Source organism: Microcaecilia unicolor, chromosome 14 (assembly GCF_901765095.1).
Source record: "Microcaecilia unicolor chromosome 14, aMicUni1.1, whole genome shotgun sequence".
NCBI lineage: Eukaryota > Metazoa > Chordata > Amphibia > Gymnophiona > Siphonopidae > Microcaecilia > Microcaecilia unicolor.
The window spans coordinates 51,841,524-51,863,650 of NC_044044.1; the positions used below are offsets into that span (position 1 = coordinate 51,841,524).

Consider the following 22,127-nt stretch of genomic DNA (forward strand, 5'->3'; position numbering starts at 1 on the left):
AGCAGCATGGAGAATGTACCCAGCAAGTGCTGCTGCTTTAATCCCTGGCATAAAGCAGGTGTCACGCTTTCACAGCAGGAACTAGGGTTGTGAGCCCTTGGGCCACTGCCGAGGAGCGGCAGTGGCAGGCAAAACCACCCCACAAAGGGATAAGGCAAAACACTGACAGGGCCAGCTAGACTTCACCTGCACTTGACCACCATTCCTCGGGAGTTGAGCCCCTGAGTGCAGGTGGCCGGCAGGACTTACCGGACAGGGCCGGAACTGGATACCAGCAGGATACATACAAGGACTAGAACACACAGGGAGGCTAGTACAGACAAGGGACAGAACTGAAAGCTGCAAGCAGTCACTGAAACAGGGAACAAACACTGATAGATAAGGGACAGGACTAAAAGCTGCCAGGCAGCCACTGAACAAGAAACACAGGCAACCCAGAACTAGACAAAGACATACAAACAAGAAACAAGACTGGGAAACAAACAATACAGTAAACAAGCACTACAGAGCACAAGCCACACAAAGACTAAACTAGAATAAGGCAAGAATCTCAGACAACAAACTGGACTAGGCAGAAGTGAACAAGCACCAACATACCAGGGCCTTAGGCGATGCAACAGCAAAGCAGAGAGTTTCCAAATGGCTAATAAGCCCAGCAGCAGCTGAGACTCAGCTGCAGCAATCACCAGGCAGCTACGGGTGCTGTGCTGGCTCAAACAAGCCAAGCAAGTCTGGCAGGCTGAAAGATCCGGACTGGACTGGGCTGAAGTCTGGAACGGGAAACAGCACACAGACAATCCAAAGCAGCCAGCACACAGAGACAGGGGCAGAACTAACTCAGAAAGAACAGACAGAAGCCAGCTCAGAAGCTGACCACAGGAAATAAGGTGAATCTGAGAGAGGTCACGGCCACAGACGTGACAGCAGGGTCATTGTCTTTCTAGTTCACATGAATACATATAAATACTAAAACAGAAACTGTAGAGGATACCTTGTACTTGGACTACCCAGCATGTCTAGGTACATAGATAGTAGAAGAAAGGGGGAAGACAAGCAGCAATCTGGGTTACTATATTGCCACCGCTGTCATTATGACAACAGTGAAACTCGGCTGCTGCACAGCCCAAGGGGGACTGTTGGGGGCGGGGGGGGGGAGGATGTCTACAACTTCTTGGGCACTGTGAAGCCTCTGCTAGGTAGTCAAAAACATTACGTTAATCCAATAAAAAGGGTTTCATTTAGAAGTGTTTGCTGGCCTTTACTATTTATTTTCTACAAAGGTTCAGCTGCTGTCTGTTATATGGGCTGCCCAGCAGACAGCTTTTTTTGTAAGTAAAACTGAATCTAGACCAGCTGGAAAGCATGAACTGCACACACTCTTGAGAAAGAGGAACAAAGCAGAAAAGCAGATTTCTTTTCCATAATGTTAAATTTCTTGTCTGACATAACTTGAGGCAAAGCAGCTGTAAACATGTTGAATGGTTCTGGTACAGGATGGTCCAATAATCCAAGGGATGATTCTGATGCTGGGAACTGCCTGTGGATTTAACCACAAGAGCAAAGCAACGCTGCCAAGATCTTCAGGGTTGTGACAATGTTTGTTCTATTTTCCCCAGGCTCCTCCTGCCTGGCTCCCAAGGTGTATTCATTTATCTTTGTGTTCAATCAGACCCTTGGCAATGAGGTCTGGGATCTCCACTGCCAACCAGGGGCCCAGCTGCAGTAAGAAAGGAAAAGGTAAAGTCTACTACATGATAGAGCTTTATTCAGGGGAAATGCTCCTTATGGAGCTGCTGCTGCTACTCACCCCAAGTGCCATGAGATGTGCCAGCCCAAACTTAGGGACGTTTCTGGCCCAGAGGGGCTTAAAGTGATCCGTCAAGCAGATCTTCCCACCTCTGTCAAAAGAGGAGACAATAGGGGAATTTAATTTAGAGAGAGAGAGAAGAAAACAGAAATAATACCATCCTACCCAGGCCTTCTTCTCCTCTTTCCCTAATATCACCGAAGAGGAAACCGCCCACCTTTTTTCCTCCTTGAAATGCACCACCTGTTCCTCTGATCCCATCCCCACCAACCTACTAAACACCATCTCTCCTACTGTCACCCCCTCCATCTGTCACATCCTCAACCTCTCTCTCTCTCCACTGCAACTGTCCCTGACACCTTCAAGGACACTGTAGTCACACCACTCCTCAAAAAGACATCACTAGACCCTACCTGTCCTTCCAACTACCGCCCCATCTCCCTCCTACCCTTCCTCTCCAAGATACTTGAACGCGCTCACAGCCGCTGCCTTGATTTTCTCTCCCCTCATGCCATCCTCGATCCGCTTCAATCCGGTTTTCGTCCTCGACACTCAACTGAAACGGCACTCTCTAAAGTCTGTATTGACCTGCTCCTTGCCAAATCCAAGGGTCACCACTCCATCCTCATCCTCCTTGACCTATCTGCCGCTTTTGACACTGTCAATCATAATTTACTTCTTGCCACACTGTCCTCATTCGGGTCCAGGGCTCCGTCCTCTCCTGATTCTCCTCTTATCTCTCCCACCTTCAGAGTATATTCTCATGGATCTTCCTCCACCCCCATCCCCCTCTCTGTTGGTGTTCCCCAAAGGATCTGTCCTTGGACCCCTTCTTTTTTCAATCTACACCTCTTCCCTAGGCTCGCTGATCTCATCTCATGGTTTCCAATATCATCTTTATGCTGACGATACCCAGCTTTACCTCTCCACACCAGACATCACGGCAGAAACCCAGGCCAAAGTATCAGCCTGCCTATCTGACATTGCTGCCTGGATGTCCATCCGTCACCTGAAACTGAATATGGCAAAGACTGAGCTCATTGTCTTTCCACCCAAACCCTCTTCTCCTCTCCCTCCACTCTCTATTTCAGTTGATAACACCCTCATCCTCCCCATCTCATCAGCCCACAACCTCGGAGTCATCTTCAACTCCTCCCTCTCCTTTTCTGTGCACATCCAGCAGACAGCCAAGACCTGTCGCTTCTTTCTCTATAACATCAGCAAAATTTGCCTGTTTATCTCTGAGCACACCACCCGAACTCTCATCCACTCTCGCCTCGACTACTGCAACCTACTCCTCACTGGCCTCCCACTTAACCATCTATCCCCCCTTCAATCCGTTCAGAACTCTGCCGCGCGTCTTATCTTCCGCCTGGACCGATATACAAACAAACCGGTATATTCAGGCAGATGTACAAACAAGCAAACAGATGGATGGACCCTCCCTCAATAGGTGCTATTGCTTGGCAAAATGCTCCTAAAAAGTCATCTGTGTAAGATGGGAAACTGTAAAGTTAAATGTGAGCAAAATATGAACAAGAAAAAGGGGAATCTGTTATCAAAGGATGTGAAGGTATGACAATCTGCTATAACTGGCCACATGCTGGCGATTGAGGAGAATGGGTATCCAACCATGTTTTGCCTTCACGTAGAGAGAAGCCATCTGTGCTCTACCTGTACATTTTGGCCGTTTTCCCATCCAACTCTGGAATGGCCACCTCTGGAGCAGTTGACGGATAGGTGACTGGAATCTGTAATTGAAAATATCAGCATTGATTACTGTACAGAAAGCCAACACCATTTCTCATGTGTATCATCCCCCCCCCCCAACCCAGAATAAAGGTGGAGGGCCGGGGCACCTTCAAAGAGCTCTCTTATTATGTACAGAGCTGGTCCAAAACATTATTGAATAAATTATTAGATCCCTTGCCCCACCCCCACCCCGTTAGTAAAGTTAGTGTTGGCTGTTGAGCCTGATATACTGAAAAGAATGATGTATCCACTACCAGTATGGCAACTCTCAAAGAAGTCCTTGACTCTGGAGTTAGTTCATGTGCCTGCTTCCCCTACACTACTGGGGGCAGCCATGATCAGTGTCATGTGATTATTTTATTTTTGTTACATTTGTACCCTGCGCTTTCCCACTCATGGCAGGCTCAATGCGGCTTACATGGGGCAATGGAGGGTTAAGTGACTTGCCCAGAGTCACAAGGAGCTGCCTGTGCCTGAAGTGGGAATCGAACTCAGTTCCTCAGTTCCCCAGGACCAAAGTCCACCACCCTAACCACTAGGCCACTCCACTCACATGAGTCACATGAAATGAATGTGATGTCATAACAACAAATAAAGATCAATCATATCCAGTAAGTGGGAGGTGTTTTGCAATTTGCTAAGATGACTGCTTCCAAAAGCTCAAAGGAAATGCAGAAGCGCAGCTCAGAGCCTTGCAAAACTAACAAATATGTTTAAAAATTATTCAGTCTTCAGTTAAGAAAAAAAATCACAAACATTCTTTTTGAATTTTATTTTACTCCTGAAAACGTATATATTTAAAGTTTTTCCAATCTAGAAACTTCCACTTTTATAGATGAAGCTCGTCAGGAGGAGCTGTCGTACCGATCAGAGCCTCCAGGCAGGTATGAAGCTGTCACATGAGAAGCTCAAATGTAACATGGACAGTTAAAGAGCAGATTTGGTGGAATTTTTTTTTAATCAATACAATTAATCAATGCATTCATTCAGTACAATGTTACAAAAACTCTGGTCACACAATAGTACAGTACCTCCAAAAAGAGACACCACAATATATATGTTTTTCCTTCCTCTCCCCTCCAAATTGCCAGCTCCATCTGCAGAAAGTCCAGTGACTACCAGAGTTGACTCTTTACTGCAGTATTAACTTAATTTTATAAGAACATCTCCCTCCCTCCCCTCCCAAAGTACAACCATAATCCTAGTTCCTTCCCTTTCCAAGTGCTCAATATTACACGTTTAACAGCAAACTACATGCTCTCTGGGGGTAAAGCTTCCCACACAGGTGTGTAAATGTCTGCTACATGAACAGTGTTCCCCTCTTTACATCTAATCGCTCAAAACTTCAACAATCGGTAAAGCTCATTTTTCTACTGAACAATAATTGTGTGTGTGTGGGGGGGGGTCTTCTCCAATTCAACAATATGCATTTCCTTCAAGAGAAAAATACTTCTCTGATCTCATTTCATGATTTTCAGCATCACCTTTATGCTGATTATTCACAGATTACCTCTCCACACCAGAAATTCCAGCAGGAATCGAGGTCCAAGTATCCGCCTGCCTGTCTGACATTGCTGACTGGATGTCTCACTGCCATGTGCAACTAAACATGACCAAGACTGAGCTTCTTATCTTTCCCCCTAAATCCACCTTTCCTCTTCCCCCATTCTCAATCTCTGTGGATAACACTCATCCTCCCTGTCTCGTACCCTTGGGGGTCATCTTTGACTCCTCTCTTTCTCTGCACATATCCAACAGACTGCTAAACCTGTCCTTTCTTTTTTTATATCACCACCAAAATTCGTCCTTTTCTACCAAAACCCTTATCCATACTCTTATCACCTCTCACTTCGACTACTGCAACTTGCTTCTCACAGGTCTCTCACTATGCCATCTCTCTCCCCTTTAATCTGTTCAAACTTTTACTGCAGGACTTATATTCTGCCGGTATCACTATGCTCATATTAGCCCTTTCAAGTCACTTCATTGGCTCCTTATTCATTTTTATTTTTTGTTACATTTGTACCCCGCGCTTTCCCACTCATGGCAGGCTCAATGCGGCTTACATGACATGGGGCAATGGAGGGTTAGGTGACTTGCCCAGAGTCACAAGGAGCTGCCTGTGCCTGAAGTGGGAATCGAACTCAGCTCCTCAGTTCCCCAGGACCAAAGTCCACCACCCTAACCACTAGGCCACTCCTCCACATACAGTTCAAACTCCTCTTATTGACTTACAAGTGCATTCACTCTGCAGCTCCTCAGTACCTCTCCACTCTTATCTCTCCCTACACGCCTCCCTGGGAACTCTGTTCATTGGATAAATCTCTCTTATCTGTACCCTTCTCCTCCACTGCCAACTCCAACCTTCCTGAGCCAGTACATCAAGCTCCATCTCTAGCCGTCTTCAAATCTGGCCACCTTTTTGATGATGCTTTTACCCATGCCTGTTTTATCATTCCCACCTTAAGAAATTCCTGTATCCCTTATTTGTCCTGATTAGATTGTAAGTTTTCTCGAGCACGGGCTGTCTCTTCATGTTCAAGTGTACAGCGCTGCGTACGTCTAGTAGCGCTATAGAAATGATACAGTTAGTAGTAGTAGTAGTAGAAATGCATTTTTCAAAAATGTTTCCTTTTTTGGCCACTCCATCAGATAACTATATTTTCAGTTTTACCAAGACTCAATGGTGCTAAATTCTAGGTCAGTCATTCTTTGACAAAAAAACTTGAATTTTCTCACATATTGAAAAAATTTGTGTCAATGTAGTTGGGGTATCTGAATACTTAGGGCAAGCGACTGGGTGTCAATTTTGCCAAATAAGCTTTAAGAAATGAACAGTCTCAGCAAAAAATTACATCGTTATTCTTGTAAAAGGACTAAACAGCTAATTTGTTTTAGTTCTTTTATTAATATTCAAAGTCCCTCAACAGTAATCTGTCCCGTCTTAAGTCTATTCCATGTGTCAACGTTGGTGGGAGATTTTTAAAACTAGGGAGTAGGTATAAAACTACTTAACAGAGCTACAGAGACAAATGATGAACACTGGGTAAAGAAGCAGCAGCATTTGAACAGCCATTACATACATAGTAACATAGTAGATGACGGCAGAAAAAGACCTGCATGGTCCATCCAGTCTGCCCAAGACAAACTCATATGTGTATACCTTACCTTGAATTTGTAACTGTCCTTTTCAGGGCACAGACCATATAAGTCTGCCCAGCAGTATTTCCCGCCTCCCAACCACCAGTCCCGCCTCCCATCACCGGCTCTGGTACAGACCGTATAAGTCTGCCCTCCCCTATCCTCGCCTCCCAACCACCACCCCCTCTTCCCCCCAACTGCTCCGCCACCCAATTTCAGCTAAGCTTCTGAGGATCTATTCCTTCTGCACAGGATTCCTCTATGCATATCCCACGCATGTTTGAACTCCGTTACCCGCGGGAGGGCATTCCATACCTCACACCACACTTCAGAGGGTGTCCAGAAAAGTCAAAATATGAAAATAAAGGGGGTTTTCTTGTGGCCCAGCAATTTCCGCCTGCTTCTTCGGACTTCTACCTCAGTATATACAACAAACAACCTTCCTGAACCCTTACGCCAAGCCCCCTCCCTGCCCGTCTTCAAGTCTTTGCTTAAAGCCCACCTCTTCAATGCTGCGTTCGGCACCTAACTCTTACCGTTCAGTGAATCCAGACTGCCCCAATTTGACTGCCCCTATCGGACCGACCGTTCACTTGTCTATTAGATTGTAAGCTCTTTGAGCAGGGACTGTATCTCTTTGTTAAATTGTACAGCGCTGCATAACCCTAGTAGCGCTCTAGAAATGTTAAGTAGTAGTTGTATATTGTAAGCCTTCATTCTGTAGCACTGCAGCAAATGCTCTTAGCATGAGGCCACAGGCTGTGGCGCTGTTTGAAACACAGTAAAATGGGATCTCAGTTCCGACTAGTAGATGCTACTGTTGAGTGAAAATGGCGAGTGTTGCTTCCTGGACATCCCCAGCCTCTCCTGAGCTGGGATTCAAACCCAAGAATCTGCACAGCACTTTATTATTGAGCTTACGGGTCAGCTAAGATAAGATTCTGAGTCTTGCTGTTAACATGGGGAAAAACAAAACACAAACTTACATCAAATTCAACGTCAAATTCATACTTGAGAAGATCATGAATGTACCAACACTTCCCGAACCACCTGGAAGAGAAAGACAGAACAGAAGGCCACCGCCCTAGTTTAGCAGATCTAGAAAATAGAAACCCTGGCTGTACATTTCCTCCAAAGACGTAGTGTCAGTTGATTGTGCTAATACAGTAGTTCCCAAATCTGATCCTGGAGGCACCCCAGCCAGTCAGGTTTTCAGTATACCCACGTGAATATTCATGAGAGATTTGCATGCAGTGGAAGCAGTGCATACAAATCTCTCTCATGAATATTTACTGTGAATATCCTAAAAATCTGACTGGCTGGGGTGCCTCCGGGACCAGGTTTGGGGACCACTGTGCTAATATAATCCTCGCCTTCTGCTGGCCCTGTGCAAGAGATATAGTGCCCCACTGGCCTGTGCAGGCCGACGACGCCACTTTCTAGGGTTTATTATTTTGCAGCTGTGATTTTGACCTTAAATAAGGATTTTATGACTTCATTTGGGATCACAACCCACAGCTTGGAAACAACCATACTATAGTGAGGGGTGTCCAATCTTGGCCCTCGCCTGGTCAGGTTTTCAGGATTTCCCCAATGAATATGCATGAGATCTATTTGCATACAGTGGAGGGAGCGCATACAAATACATCTCTTGCATATTCATTAGGGAAAACCTGACTGGATTGCGGCCCTTGATGACTGAGGTTGGACAACTCTGCTATAGTGTTTTAGCAGAGAACAGTTATAGCTGGCAAGTTTGCGTATTTGATCAAGTTATGAAAGAGAAGGCTGATATACGTGAAGGATTGGTGTTTGTTTCTCACCCCCCAGTTCTCCATCACTTCTCTGTGCTATGTTTGTGCTACAGCAGCAGAGAGCAGTGATATTACATCCCTTCATGTGACTCTGATCACATGATACTGATCATGGCTGCCCACAGGAGTGTAGGAGGGAATAGGCATAAGTAACAAACTCAGCAGAAGAGGCCAGACCTCTACATTTGGTCTGAATGTTTACACAGACGAACCAAAGCAATCAAACATCAACCCCAGCCCTCTCCCATCCTAATTTTTAAATGGGCTTTTTGCTAGAGTCGGATTACAACCCGTCTAGTCTCTTGGTAACATCAACCTGCACACTTGATCACGTACCTGCTGCCTTCCTTGTTGGACTCCAGTCTGAACCAGTCATTGTCTGCACTCTTGTTGTTTTCCACATACTGGGGAAGAGAAGGTGTAGGCCACAGTCAGCCATTATCTAATCTCAGCTCTGTGCTGCACTTCTCTATTGCCCCAGAAACACTGTTTCACGCCAAGGCAGGAGCAGCATCTACACTCCTTCAGGGCCACAAACTAACCCTTCTCTCACTTCAGTGAAATCAAGATATGCAGAAACATGTTCCAATTATTCTGTTTTTTTTAATTTGTAGAAGTCTTTATTGAGCATTGATAATCAAAACATGATTTATGCTACTCAATACAATACAATATTCCACATATATTCTGGATCATGAAATGAGTGCATTAAAAAAAGAACGATCCAAGCATAAAACAATGCCATAACAGTAACTTATTATACTTCAAACTTTTTTCCAGTTTTATGTATTAACACCCCCCATAGCTTATCCTAGGTCTCCCCCTCTCGTTCTCTACCCCTCCCTCCCTCCCCCTCGTCTTCCCTGCCTTTCATTCAGTACATCTTTTATTCAGGACACTTTGTCAAAAAGGGTTCCCAAACCCTCTTCCATTTGGGCATAGTTTTTCTCTTCACAGCAGCCAATCTCTCCATTTCGCAAATATATCGTACCTTGGTTATCCATCTCACCACCGGGGGAACCAGCGGTGATTTCCAACTGTGTGCTAAGTTTACTCGGGCGGCGTTCAGAGAGGCCTGCACTGTTCCGACTATTTTAATAGACCTAGATCACCACAATTAGTATGGAGGGGTGGGCTGTTTACCAACTGGCCTCATATAATAAAGAAAAGGTGATCCCGATCCTGGTTTTGCCACATTGCATGCATGGGTTTGTAGTTTTTATTTTCATAGGGAAATAAAATGAAACAATCAGAACTACAACATGGATAAAGGCACTTTAGAAAAGGGATATTAAAATAACACAAAGTCTACAACAAGAGGCTAAAGACACTCAATATGTAGTCAAAGGAAAGAAGGAAAAGGTGGATATGATATAAAAATGGAAATATCGGACAGGCTTTAATCAAGGAAAGGAAGATGAAATGTCTATAGAAAAGGAAAATACAGAAGGGGGCAGGGAGGGGAAGGGGGTCACAAACTGAAAGCGCAGAGAGGTTCAGAGGAAACATGAAAATGTGGGGAATGACTAGAATAACCTACATTCTCTACTTTGAAGCCTCTTAATGAACTGGAGTGTTATTTATGTTTGAATGATGCAGACCACAATATTTTGATTTTTTGGAAAAACAAGCAAACATGCTGGCCACAACTGGCAAAATTTGCATGGGGGATCCTGTACATTCCTGCTACCAGCACATCTTCTGCAAGAAGGACTGTGGAAGACAGGAGAGCTAGACTGAATACTGAGATTGCTAATGCATTCTTCATCCACAGATTAAAAATTAACAACAATGCTTTATAGGGCATATTTCTCCCCTACTAGGGTATACAGTGCAGGTTGAATTTTGTAGCCCTGGCCATTTCAACAAGATGGATTAGGATTCCTTGGAGTAGTAGAACTCGGCTATTGCTGGGGTTGGAAGGGTAGAGGGGGTGGTGGTGGAGTTATTATAGTTATTCATTATTGTTTTCTTTTTGTGATTTATAAACAACAGTTGTGCAGCATATTGTTCCTTTTTATACTTTAATAAAAAGATTTAAATATAAAATCATAAGTGTTCAAAGCTTCTGCGGATGAGAACAGAGCCCGCGGGGATGGGGTGTAGCCAGGGACAGAATCTGTGGGATGGTAACAGGGCCCACAGAGACAGCGGGAATGGGGTGAGGATGGAAGCAGAACCCACTGGGAAGGGACGGGGACAAACTTTGTCCCCATGCCATATTCCATTTAGTATTTCAATTTTTACCTCGACCCTCTATCTACACAGTTTTTCCAACTGAATCCAAGAAAACCAAAGAGGAAGACAAGAAAAATTAACCTGGATAAAGAACGACAGCTGTCAGCTGATATATAGCAGCAAAAGTAGGGTGGGAAGCGATAAAGCAAGATGCATTAATCAGTCTATATTACAAATGTTCACTTGAAAAAATGCAATCAAAGCATCAAAGAGCCTTTCACTGAAGCATGGACTATACATGGTCCGTGTCAGCATGCGCTTTCATCAGGAGTCCATCTGTATAACTGTAAATAAAAAAAAACACTAGCCTGTATTCAAAATTAACAATTATTTTATTAATATAATCAATATATGAGGACATACAAGTCTTAATGGCAGACAAGGTATGTTCTGAATTCTGGAAAAAGACAGCTCCTTATACAGGGAATTTGGCAGCTTGAACACAAAAGGATCAAAGGAATACATAAAAGAAAGATTCAAATAATGATATAAATAACATACAATGTTTTCCCACTCCGAAAGGTACCTAGGTCACTTAAATCACTCTGGTCACTCTGTTCTTTAGAGTTAAACAGTGAGATAATACACATCCAGAAAGTGGTCATATTTACTAAACTGTAACCTACTATTAAAATATATTTCTAAGGTAGAATTTTTTCCACACATCTTTCTCTTTTAAGCTACACAGAAAGAGAGAGAGAAAAGATTTTAAATGCTACTGTGCCACCAACAAACGATACAACGGGGCAAACCCCTTGTAACCAGGAACTAGCTGAGAAGCTATACTGCCTAAAGTAGAGGACAGTACTTTGCCACTGAACAGAGACAAGTGGGGTGAGAAAATGTAACACCCTTCACTACTACTATTTAGCATTTCTATAGCGCTACAAGGCATACACAGTGCTGCACAAACATAGAAGAAAGACAGTCCCTGCTCAAAGAGCTTACAATCTAATAGACAAAAAATAAAGTAAGCAAATCAAATGAATTAATGTGTACAGGAAGGATGAGAGGAGGGTAGGTGGAGGCGAGTGCTTACAAGTGGTTACGAGTCAAAAGCAATGTTAAAGAGGTGGGCTTTCAGTCTAGATTTAAAGGTGGCCAAGGATGGGGCAAGACGTAGGGGCTCAGGAAGTTTATTCCAGGCGTAGGGTGCAGCGAGACAGAAGGCGCGAAGTCTGGAGTTGGCAGTAGTGGAGAAGGGAACAGATAAGAAGGATTTATCCATGGAGCGGAGTGCACGGGAAGGGGTGTAGGGAAGGACGAGTGTGGAGAGATACTGGGGAGCAGCAGAGTGAGTACATTTATAGGTTAGTAGAAGAAGTTTGGACAGGATGCGAAAACGGATAGGGAGCCAGTGAAGGGTCTTGAGGAGAGGGGTAGTATGAGTAAAGCGACCCTGACGGAAGACGAGACGGGCAGCAGAGTTTTGAACCGATTGGAGTGGGGAGAGGTGACTAAGTGGGAGGCCAGCAAGAAGCAGATTGCAGTAGTCTAAATGAGAGGTGACAAGGGTGTGGATGAGGGTTTTGGTAGAGTGCTCGGAAAGAAAGGGGCGGATTTTACGGATGTTGTAAAGAAAGAAACGACAGGTCTTGGCAATCTGCTGGATATGAGCAGAGAAGGAGAGAGAAGAGTCAAAGATGACCCCAAGGTTTCGAGCTGAAGAGACAGGGAGAATGAGAGAGCCATCAACAGAAATAGAAAACGGGGGGCGCGGGGAGGTGGGAAAAATGAGAAGCTCGGTTTTGGTCATATTTAATTTCAGGTGGCGTTGAGACATCCAGACAGCAATGTCAGACAAGCACGCTGAAACTTTGGTTTGGATGCAAGGTGAGATATCAGGGGTAGAAACGATGCAACGGGGCAAAACCCTTGTAACCAGGAACTAGCTACTACTACTTAGTAGTAACCAGGAACTAGCTGAGAAGCTATGAGGCATATTTTCAAAGCACTTTGGGAGGCTAAGTTCCATAGGTTTCTATGGAACTTTGGGAGGCTAAGTGCTTTGAAAATGAGCCTCTCTATTGCCTAAAGTAGAGGACAGTACTTTGCCACTGAACAGAGACAAGTGGGGTGAGAAAATGTAACACCCTTCACCAGGGTAGGACTCATTTTACCAGCGCCTCAAAAATCGTATTTAAAAAGAGGAACTTCACTCCTGCCATTGTCCCCTAAACTATACTTCCTTTCACAAAGCGCCACCTATAAACAAAAAGAAACCCCACACTCCAGAGAGAGCCGAGTCGACAGTGACGCTCGTAAATCCACGCCGGAAACGGGTTCCCCACGAACATAGTTCAGCATGACACCCGTGTGCAAAGCCGAAAATAGTAAGAAGGGACTGGGTTTCCCTGACCTTGATGAGCGCCTGGTATTCCTCCTTCAGCCGTTGCAGCCACAGCTCTTTATCCCGGGGGCCAGCGTTAGTCTTCAGCACCGGGATTTGGGACACGACACGCCGCGTCGCCTCGTCGGCCATTTCGCCTCTGGGAAAAGCCGGCCCGGAAGCGGAAGTGACTTCAAGCTGCTTGCAGGATGAGTAGTGACAGCAGCGCGGCCATGTTTAGTGAGGGCAGAGACTGAGAGCTATGATGAGACGTATTGCTTTGTAGTCTGTGTATTACTGCATAAAAATAGTAATAGAGCAGTGCTCCTTAGAAGACGAATAGAAGCCAACTTTTCAAAATGAGTGGAGAGTGCCGGGGAAGGCAGAGAATCAGGGGAATCAGGGTTTTTTTTTATTTATTTTATTTATTTCATGCATTTGTATCCCACATTCTCCCACCTATTTGCAGGCTCAATGTGGCTTACATAGATTTGTTAACATTGTTATTGTTTGCTGGTGAAAGGGATAGAAACTGGATATGCCGATTTCAATCAATGTTTGGTTATCCTATATCACAAAAATTCAATAAAAATGTAAAAGATACAACACAAAAAATTAGCCTGTCTTTTGTTGATTTCATATGAATACCACGTGGCATAATTACAGATTTTGTATACTTCACAGAATAACCTGATATGTCCAACATTTTTCAATAATGCCAATAATTGTGGTAAACAGTGGGACAAGTTTTGTAAAAAAAAAAAAAAAAGTGTATCGTCTGCATAGAGTGGTATGGAGTGATTTTCGCCTGTAATTTCTTTTATCATATCTGAGTTTCGAATTGCTGTCGCAAATAATAAGGGGGCGAATGGGCGTCCTTGACATTACCTCTGATTGGAGGGAAAAGAGATAAAAGGTTTCTATTTAGTGCAATTGAGGTAGTTGGAGGGTTACGCACAGGGTAAAAGGCACTACTATGGGATGCGCTCAGGTGTTCCATGGTAGTTTTGTGTTCAGTGCACGCTACCCACATGCTAAAAAATAGAAAATATTTTTTAGTGCTGGGGCGGGTCTAGGGGCAGAGAGTAGGCATGCCTAGCGCTAACGGGTTAGCTCAGCTGCATCACCGCACACTAACCGATTAGCATGGGGTTAGCACAGGAGCCCTTGCCACCTAGAAAATAGGTGTCATAAGGACTCACTTACTAATGGGGAAATTTGCGTGTGAAAATACTGGTATAGTATTTTTAATGGTACCTGTTTATATGCACCATGGCTGGTATAAGGGGTGTGGCTACTGTGGGTGTGGCTACCATAGGGGTGGAGCCATATATGGTGACCCCACCCGTAATGAGTACCAGTACCTTTTTTCCTACAAAAAAAGCACTGTGTACACAAGACAAAGTTGCACATTTTGGTGGCTTGATTTCTTTGTTGAAATGTTAATAAAAAAAAGATTTAAACACATAAATGATATTATATATAGAGGCATATTTTCAAAAAGGGGCCCTTTTATGAAGCTGTGCTAAAAAGTGGCCAGTGGTAGCTGTAGTGTGTGGTTTTCCCGCGCGCTCCAGACACCTCTTAAGTGTGGCTGCAAAAAAAGCCAATTTTTCATTTATGGCAATAATGGCCGAGCGCTTAATTCAAAATTAGCAACTGGCCTTTTACTGTGTGAGCCCTTTCTTCCTCCTATTTATTAGGCAGTAAGGGATCACGTGCTAACCCGGCGGTAATCAGGCAGAGTATCAGTATGGTCATGCTGCCGATTACCGCCAGGAACGCTCCTCACAGTAGAAAATAGAAAATTATTTTCTACTGCAGGAAACAGGGCACACTAAAATTAGAAGTACTGTCGGGCACCCAGGAGCTCCCGGTGGTAGTGCTTTTTTGGCACATGCTACCTGCACGGTAGCCCTACCACACCTTCATAAAAGGACCCCTTAGACTTTTAAAGTTGCAAGGAGGGGTATTATCGATATGACATCTAAGTTCGAATTTGAACGTTTTGCAAAATATGTCTAAAATCTGAATAGGAAAGAAGGTCATCTTCAAAAAAAAACGCCTATCTGTTTTTTTCGAAAGTACTGTTTTCGAACAAGGTTTTGCGCTTTGGACGTTTTATTTTTGGTCCATTTTCGAAAAACAAAAGTGCAAAACGTAGAAAATCAAGCCATTGGGATGTAGGAGGAGCCAGTATTTTTAGCAGACTGCTCCCCCAGACATCCCAGGAGAGCAATGGGGCACCCTACATGGCACATCTGTGCACGTCATAAAAATGCTCCCAGGTACACATCTCACCTTTTGCTCCCTTATCTTGTCCCCTGAGCTCTCCGAAACCCACCCAAAACCTACTGCCCCCCCCCCCCACTGTACAGCACAATTTAGCCTTTATGGGTAAGGGGACACCTATATATAGGTACAGTAGGGTTTTGGTAACTTTGGGAGGGGTCACAGTTTCTACCACAAGTGTGACAAGTAGAGGGAAATAGGGATCCGAGTCCCCCACTCCTTACTGCACTGCACCAACCACTACACTGCTCCAGGGACCTGCATGCTGCTTTAATAGACCTGGCTATAACATCTGAGGCTGTCATAGAAGCTGGTAAGTCATATTTTTATTCATAATTTTTGGGGGTGGGAGGGGGTCAGTGACCACTGGGGGGGTATTGGGAGGTCATCTGGTCATTTAGGGCACCTTTTTGTGCCGTATTCGCTATAAAAAAAAGGTCTTGCTCAAAATGTCTTAGTTTTAGTTTTGTTCCATTATGGCTGAGAATGTGTAAGAATGCCCAAATCCCACCCTTAACATGTCCCTTTCGAGATTTGGATGCACTGCAGATGTTTGAAAAACAGGTTTCGAAAATGCTGATTTGAACGTTTTTGTGAAAAAATGTCCAAATGCTGCTTTATGTCACTTTTTAGACATTTTTTTCTTTTGAAAATGAGCTCCATACTAACCTATGGAACTTGGTAAATCTAAGTGCTTTGAAAATGAGTCCCTAAGGGGGTCTTTTACAAAGCCGTGCTAGTGTTTTTAGCTCACAGTAAAATTCAGCTGGCAGTAAAGGCTGAGATGCCCATTATATATTCCTATGGGCATCTCAGTGTTTACCGCCAGCTGATTTTTACTGTGAGCTAAAAATGCTAGTGTGGTTTTGTAAAAGGCCTCCTTTAGTGAAGTAAATGTTATCTGTAGTGATACTTGTCTGATAAGTTTCACTTGCACCAGCTTGAAGAAGAAAACACTTCGGGGCCCTTTTACTAAAGGTTTGTCGCGCGACAAATTGGAACTACCGCAGACCTAACACGGCCTCCGGTGGTAGTTCCGCCCCCAGCGCAATGCATTTCTGGTGGTACCGGATTTTATGAAGCCCCAGGTTGAATGATATGCCCTGGACCCCATAGGTTCAGCCCTGCCTGCCAGTTCTGACAAAGTCAGCACCAAGGCCAGCTCCTACTTTCTGAAGGGAGGGAGTGTAATGGTCTCAGGGGCTGGCTAGTTTTTCAGTTTTTTAAAGTCAGCAACCCTTCACCTGGCCATATTCACTTCTGCTATGTTCCTTCACTGGATAAGTAACCCTGTTTTAGGGTAGCCAGTTGGCTGCTTTAGACCAGTCTGGTGGGTTTTAATTTAGGGGGAATAGTCACCAGCAAGACTTTAATACAGCAATACAACTGTCATTAGTCTACACACCCTCTATCTGTCCAAGTCTCCCTGCATGTAGGGTAAGCAGATAGCTTCAGGTCATAGGAAAGCGGTGAAGTCGGCATATTTCTGATTTTCTACTTTGGGGACATGAGTAAAACATTCTAACTCCAACTTCCCATCCTGATGCCTTTACCTGAAGTGTTAATCCTTTTCCTGTATCTTCCTTCACTCCTCCTGTCCTGGTTCCTTGAAGTACAGGAGCTGTGAGCCAGTATGCATTTCAAAACCCTACAGCACACTTCCTCCCCCTGGCTTTCTGTTTGTTAAGGAGGCTTGTGCCAGAGGAGGAGAGGATAGAATTCACAGCAGTCCTTATGCATCCTGACCAGATGTTGCTGTGCTGAAGATGGGCTGAATTTATGGGAACTATGGGTAACTGCTTTCCAGTACCATCAGGGTCTCATGGGGGCTAAAGAAGGTAAGAAAATAAAGAAACAGATGAAGAGAGACTGGCTGACCAAGTTACCAACCCTAACCCAGTTACCTCAGATTTCCTGTATTTTCAGCTCCTGAATGACCATACTCCTCATACCAAAGATTTGCCTTGTCCAGGGTGCCATCCCATCAGTAGCAAGCAGCAGGTGCTCAGAGGAGTTATACGATGCAGGGAGTTGTCCATCCCCTGTCACATGTGTCACTGTTGTGCAGTCCTAGACTATATGAGGAATATACGGTAGAACTAGAGGACATGAAATGAGATTGAAGGGGGGCAGACTCAAGAAGAATGTCAGGAAGTACTTTTTCATGGAGAGAGTGGTGGATGCTTGGAATTCCCTCCCGTGGGAGGTGGTGGAGATGAAAATGATAACAGAATTAAAAAATGCGTGGGATAAACATAAAAGAATCCTGTTCAGAAGGAAGGGATCCTCAGAAGTTTAGCGGAGATTGGGTGGCAGAGCCGGTAGTGGGGGCAGGGCTGGTGGTTGGGAGGCGGGGCTATTGCTGGGCAGACTTCTACGGTCTGTGCCGTGAGAATGGCAGATACTAATCAAGGTCAGGTATACACAAAAGGTAGCACATATGAGTTTATCTTGTTGAGCAGACTGGATGGATCGTGCAGGTCTTTCTCTGCCGTCATCTACTATGTTACTGAACCCAGGGTGACACCCCGATATGTTTAATTGTCAAGGATTAATTCCTTTTCCATAAACATGTCTAATCCTTTAGTAAATCTGGTTATTGCACTACAGGAACAAATTCCCAAAACGGAATTGTGCTTTCAATCCTTTAAATTGTTGGTATTCTATCAAATGGATCTGTAACAAAAGTGCATCTTGCATTCCTTGTGAATTCTTCCCAGAATGAAAATTCATCATTGCGTGGAACCATAGAAGAGCCTGGGAGGGAGGGAGTGAAAGATGGTTGGTCCTACTTTTGCAAGATTTTGCCACCAAAGGCATTGGAGGAATAGCTTGGACTGAGAATCAGGGAAGCCCAGTTCAAATCCCACTGCCCCTCCTTGTGATATTGGGAAAGTCACTTAATTCTCCATTGCTTTAAGTACAAACTTATATTCTAAGCCCTTCAGGGACAGCACCATCCTCACAAAGGAACAAGAGAGTGGTACCTGTAAAGGAGGAATGGGGATATCAACCTCAGACCTGAAAGAATAAGACAAGCAGGTTACCCAGGTTCTTGCAAGTGCAAGGAGGCTGGATGTCCAGAATCCAGGAATTTTCAATAAGAAACCTTCTCTAGATACCTTTTGCTGGTATACCTGAAAATAACAAGAAGCAGCATAAGGAGTGTCAAAGCAAATGCAAGGCGCAGATAAAGAAGGCCAAGAGGGATTACGAAAAAAAGATAGCATTGGAGGTAAAAAAAAACATAGCAAAATTTTTTTCGGTATATTAAAAGCAGGAAGCCGGCAAAAGAATCAGTTGGGTCGCTGGATGACCGAAGGGTAAAAGGGGCGATCAAAGAAGATAAAGACGTAACGGAGAGATTGAATGAATTCTTTGCTTCGGTCTTCACCGAGGAAGATTTGGGTGGGATACCGGTGTCGGAAATGGTATTTCAAGCGGACGAGTCGGCAAAACTTACTGACTTCACGGTAAACCTGGAGGATGTAAAGAGTAGTTACTTACCTGTAACAGGTGTTCTCCGAAGACAGCAGGCTGCATATTCTCACAAGTGGGTGACGCCACGTCGGCCCCGGAGGATTTTAAAGCAAAATCTCAAAATCTCTTTACGGCGTTCCGTCGCGCGAGCGATCGTACTGCGCATGTGCGCACACCTATTCCCGCTCGCCGAGCGGACACGCCCCTCAGTTATATCCAAAAGATGGAGGAGACAACTCCAAAAGGGGAAGGTGGGAGGGTTTGTGAGAATATGCAGCCTGCTGTCTTCGGAGAACACCTGTTACAGGTAAGTAACTACTCTTTCTCCAAAGACAAGCAGGCTGATATTCTCACAAGTGGGGTATCCCAAGCTTTCAGGCTTACACAACAAACAGTGGTCAATAGAGTCTCGCAACGGCGAGGCCAGAATAAACATTGACCCGAAATATCAAAATGAGTGTAGCCTGGAACAGAACAAACATGGGCTTAGGAGGGTTGGAGTTGGATTCTAAACCCCAAAGAAGTTCTGCAGCCCCGACTGCCCAAAACCGACTGACGCGTCGGCTATTCTGCTGAAGGCAGTAGTGAGATGTGAATGTGTGGACTGATGACCACGCCACAGCTTTGCAGATCCCTTCAATAGTGACTGATTTTAGATTAGTCACCGATTCAGCCATGGCTCTAATTTTGTGAGCCGTGACATGGCCTTCTAGAGTCAGTCCAGCTTGGACAAAAATGAAGGAGATGCAATCTGCCAGTTAAGAAGAAATGATGCGGTTTCCGACAGCAACTGGCATTAAAAGAAATAAACAACTGGGCGGACCTTCCGAGGGAGCTCGTCTGCTCCACGCAAAAAGTGCGCAGCTTGCTTTCGCCAGGGCTTGTAAGATGAGGGAGAAAGCATGTTGGCAAGACAATTGACTGGATCAGATGGTACTCTGATACCAGCGCCAGTAAGAACATTGGCTGCATGCGGAGAACTACTCTGTTAAGATGAGAAGTAAGGTAAGGAGCTTGAGCTACTAGAGTCTGAAGCTCACCGACCTTTCGAGTTGAAGGAACAGCCACCAAGGAGAATGACCTTCCAGGTCCAATACTTCAGATGACAGGAATCCAGTGGCCCGAATTGAGCTTGCAGCAGCTGGATGAAAACGACATTGAGACTCCAAGATACTGAATAAGGAGTGATAGGGGCTCTGACCGAAGCATAAGAGCCAACTTGAAAAATTATTGTGGGTGCTAAGCCCAACAGAAATAATCCCCCTTAGATACAGACAAGGAATTCTCTCAATACTGTGGGAGAAGTAAACGTCATGAAGTGGACAGCTGAAGGCTGACGTTGTACACGTTGATGATAAGCTCTTATTGCACGAAGATGAATACAGACCGAGTTGGTCTTGAGACCAGATTCAGACAGGTGTGGAAAGAACTCAAGCAAGGTCTGTATAAGACTAGAGGCAGGATCTAGGACCTCGCTGTCACACCAGACGGCAAACCTCTTCCATGAAAAGAATAACACCTCTTTGTGAAATCTTTTTCTGGAAGCAGGCAAGAGTCGGGAGACACTCTTCTGGAAAAGTCAACGAAACCTACACTCTGAACATCCAGACCGTGTGAGCCATAGATTGGAGGTTGGGATGTAGAAGTGCCCCCTCGTTCTGCGTAATGAGAGCTGGAAAACATTTCAACTCCAGAAGAAGAGGGAATCGTATCTGACGTAGCTAGAAAGGAGCAATCAGAATCATGGCTCCACAATCTTGCTTGAGAATCAGCAAAGTCTTTTCCATCAGATGTATGGTAGGATATGCATACAGAAAACTTGTCCTCCAAAGAAGGAGAAAGGCATCCGATGGTAGTCTGTCGTGAGCCTGCAGCCTGGAACAGAACTGAGGGACTTTGTGATTGAACTAAGTTGCTCAGCCTGTCGGCCAGACTGCTGTTTACGCCAATTAGATAAATGGCTTGGAGAAACCAAGCCGCGTTGGCGAGCCCACCGCTACATCTGCATGGCATCTTGACTCAGAGGACAAGATCCAGTACTCCTTTGTTATCGAGTACATCACAACCCGATTGTGTGGTTGATTAAAATAATTAGGTTGGATAGTCAGGAGGGATGCAACCTTCGTCAGCAGCTTTTGACTGAGTAAGGTGGACTGGACACCTCAGAATCAAAATGGAGAGAATTAACCACCTCTGAGGGGAATTCCGAAGACTGGCGAACAGTTGGGTTACATCCTCTAGATGTGCAAAAGTGTCAAGGGAGTGACGTGAACTGTGGAAGCCATGTGTCTAGAAGTCTCAATATTACTGTGCTGTAATCTGTTGAGACGGGCAATCAACGTGGTAAGGGAACACTTGCACTCCCAGTCCATGAAGATACGCTGCAACAACAGCTAGGCACTAGGAAAAACATACTCTGGACGCAAAGTGAGTAGAAGTATCTTGTAAGTCCAGAGAGCATAACCATTCGTTTTCCTGAAGTATGGGGAGAAGGATGCCCAGGGAAATCATCCTGAACGAAATCTGTTGAGGCCCCTTATGTCTATGATGGGACGGAACCCACAAGGAAGGACCTGGGATAGAAACTCAATCCTTCTTACCCTTGTGGAACAGGCTCGACTGCATTGGTACTGAGAAAGGCAGAGAGTTTCTCTACAAGTACTCACTGTTGATGGAAGCTAAAGGATTAAACTTCCAATGAACAATGTGGAGGGTTTGATTCCAGACTGAGAATGTATCCTAACCGGACTATTTGAAAAAACCCCCCGGTTGGAGGATATAGAAGTCACCTGTGGTGGAGAAAATTTGAACTTCCCCCCGACAGGCAGATTGGCCGGTATGGACATTTGTTGCCCCTCTCTGGTTCCTGCGGAATAGCTGCAGGAGCCTGATTAGGTGCACGCCGCTGACTAGAACGAGCGTGCTGATCTCTTTAAAGAAGTTCCGAGATGAGGAAGTATATGCACAGCATATCAACAATTTTCTGCTGAGTCTCCTCCTCCAGGTGAGAGGCACACAGTCATGAGAGTCTGCGCATCACCATACCTAGAGCAGAAATCTAGGTGTTACAATACAAGTGATGAAAACGCCATTGGACAGGAACTTGCGACACTTGGAAAAAAGATGTAGCCTACCCCGGTGGGAATGCTCATAAATATCTGGCAGGACTTGGTCTTGGATGCGATCATGCCAGCCTGGTACGCCAATCTCCAAAGGAGGCTAAGGATGTATGCTCTGGCCTCGGGGGCGCCGAAGCAAGTTCTTAGAACTGCTA

At 44.8% G+C, this 22,127-nt stretch overlaps 1 protein-coding gene across 1 annotated transcript; it reads right to left on the bottom strand.

Moving 5' to 3' along the window:
- Positions 1-934: 934 nt before the first annotated feature.
- On the bottom strand, positions 935-13,268 carry UFC1 (ubiquitin-fold modifier conjugating enzyme 1). Its single transcript, XM_030188033.1, has 6 exons — positions 13,112-13,268; positions 8,851-8,918; positions 7,687-7,750; positions 3,482-3,558; positions 1,808-1,898; positions 935-1,717 (listed from the first exon to the last, which is right to left on the bottom strand). Exons 1-6 carry the CDS (start codon positions 13,232-13,234, stop codon positions 1,646-1,648), a joined length of 495 nt encoding a protein of 164 aa, XP_030043893.1. The 5' UTR covers positions 13,235-13,268; the 3' UTR covers positions 935-1,645.
- Positions 13,269-22,127: the final 8,859 nt, after the last annotated feature.

What these genes read in the sequence shown, in the direction of transcription:
- UFC1 (XM_030188033.1), bottom strand. Translation starts at nt 13,234, where the DNA reads ATGGCCGACGAGGCGACGCGGCGTGTCGTGTCCCAAATCCCGGTGCTG. An exon ending in AAAACGGCCAAAATGTACAG is followed by an intron (nt 1,899 to 3,481) that starts GTAGAGCACAGA and finishes CTCTTTTGACAG; the next exon opens with AGGTGGGAAGATCTGCTTGA. An exon ending in CACATCTCATGGCACTTGGG is followed by an intron (nt 1,718 to 1,807) that starts GTGAGTAGCAGC and finishes TTCTTACTGCAG; the next exon opens with CTGGGCCCCTGGTTGGCAGT.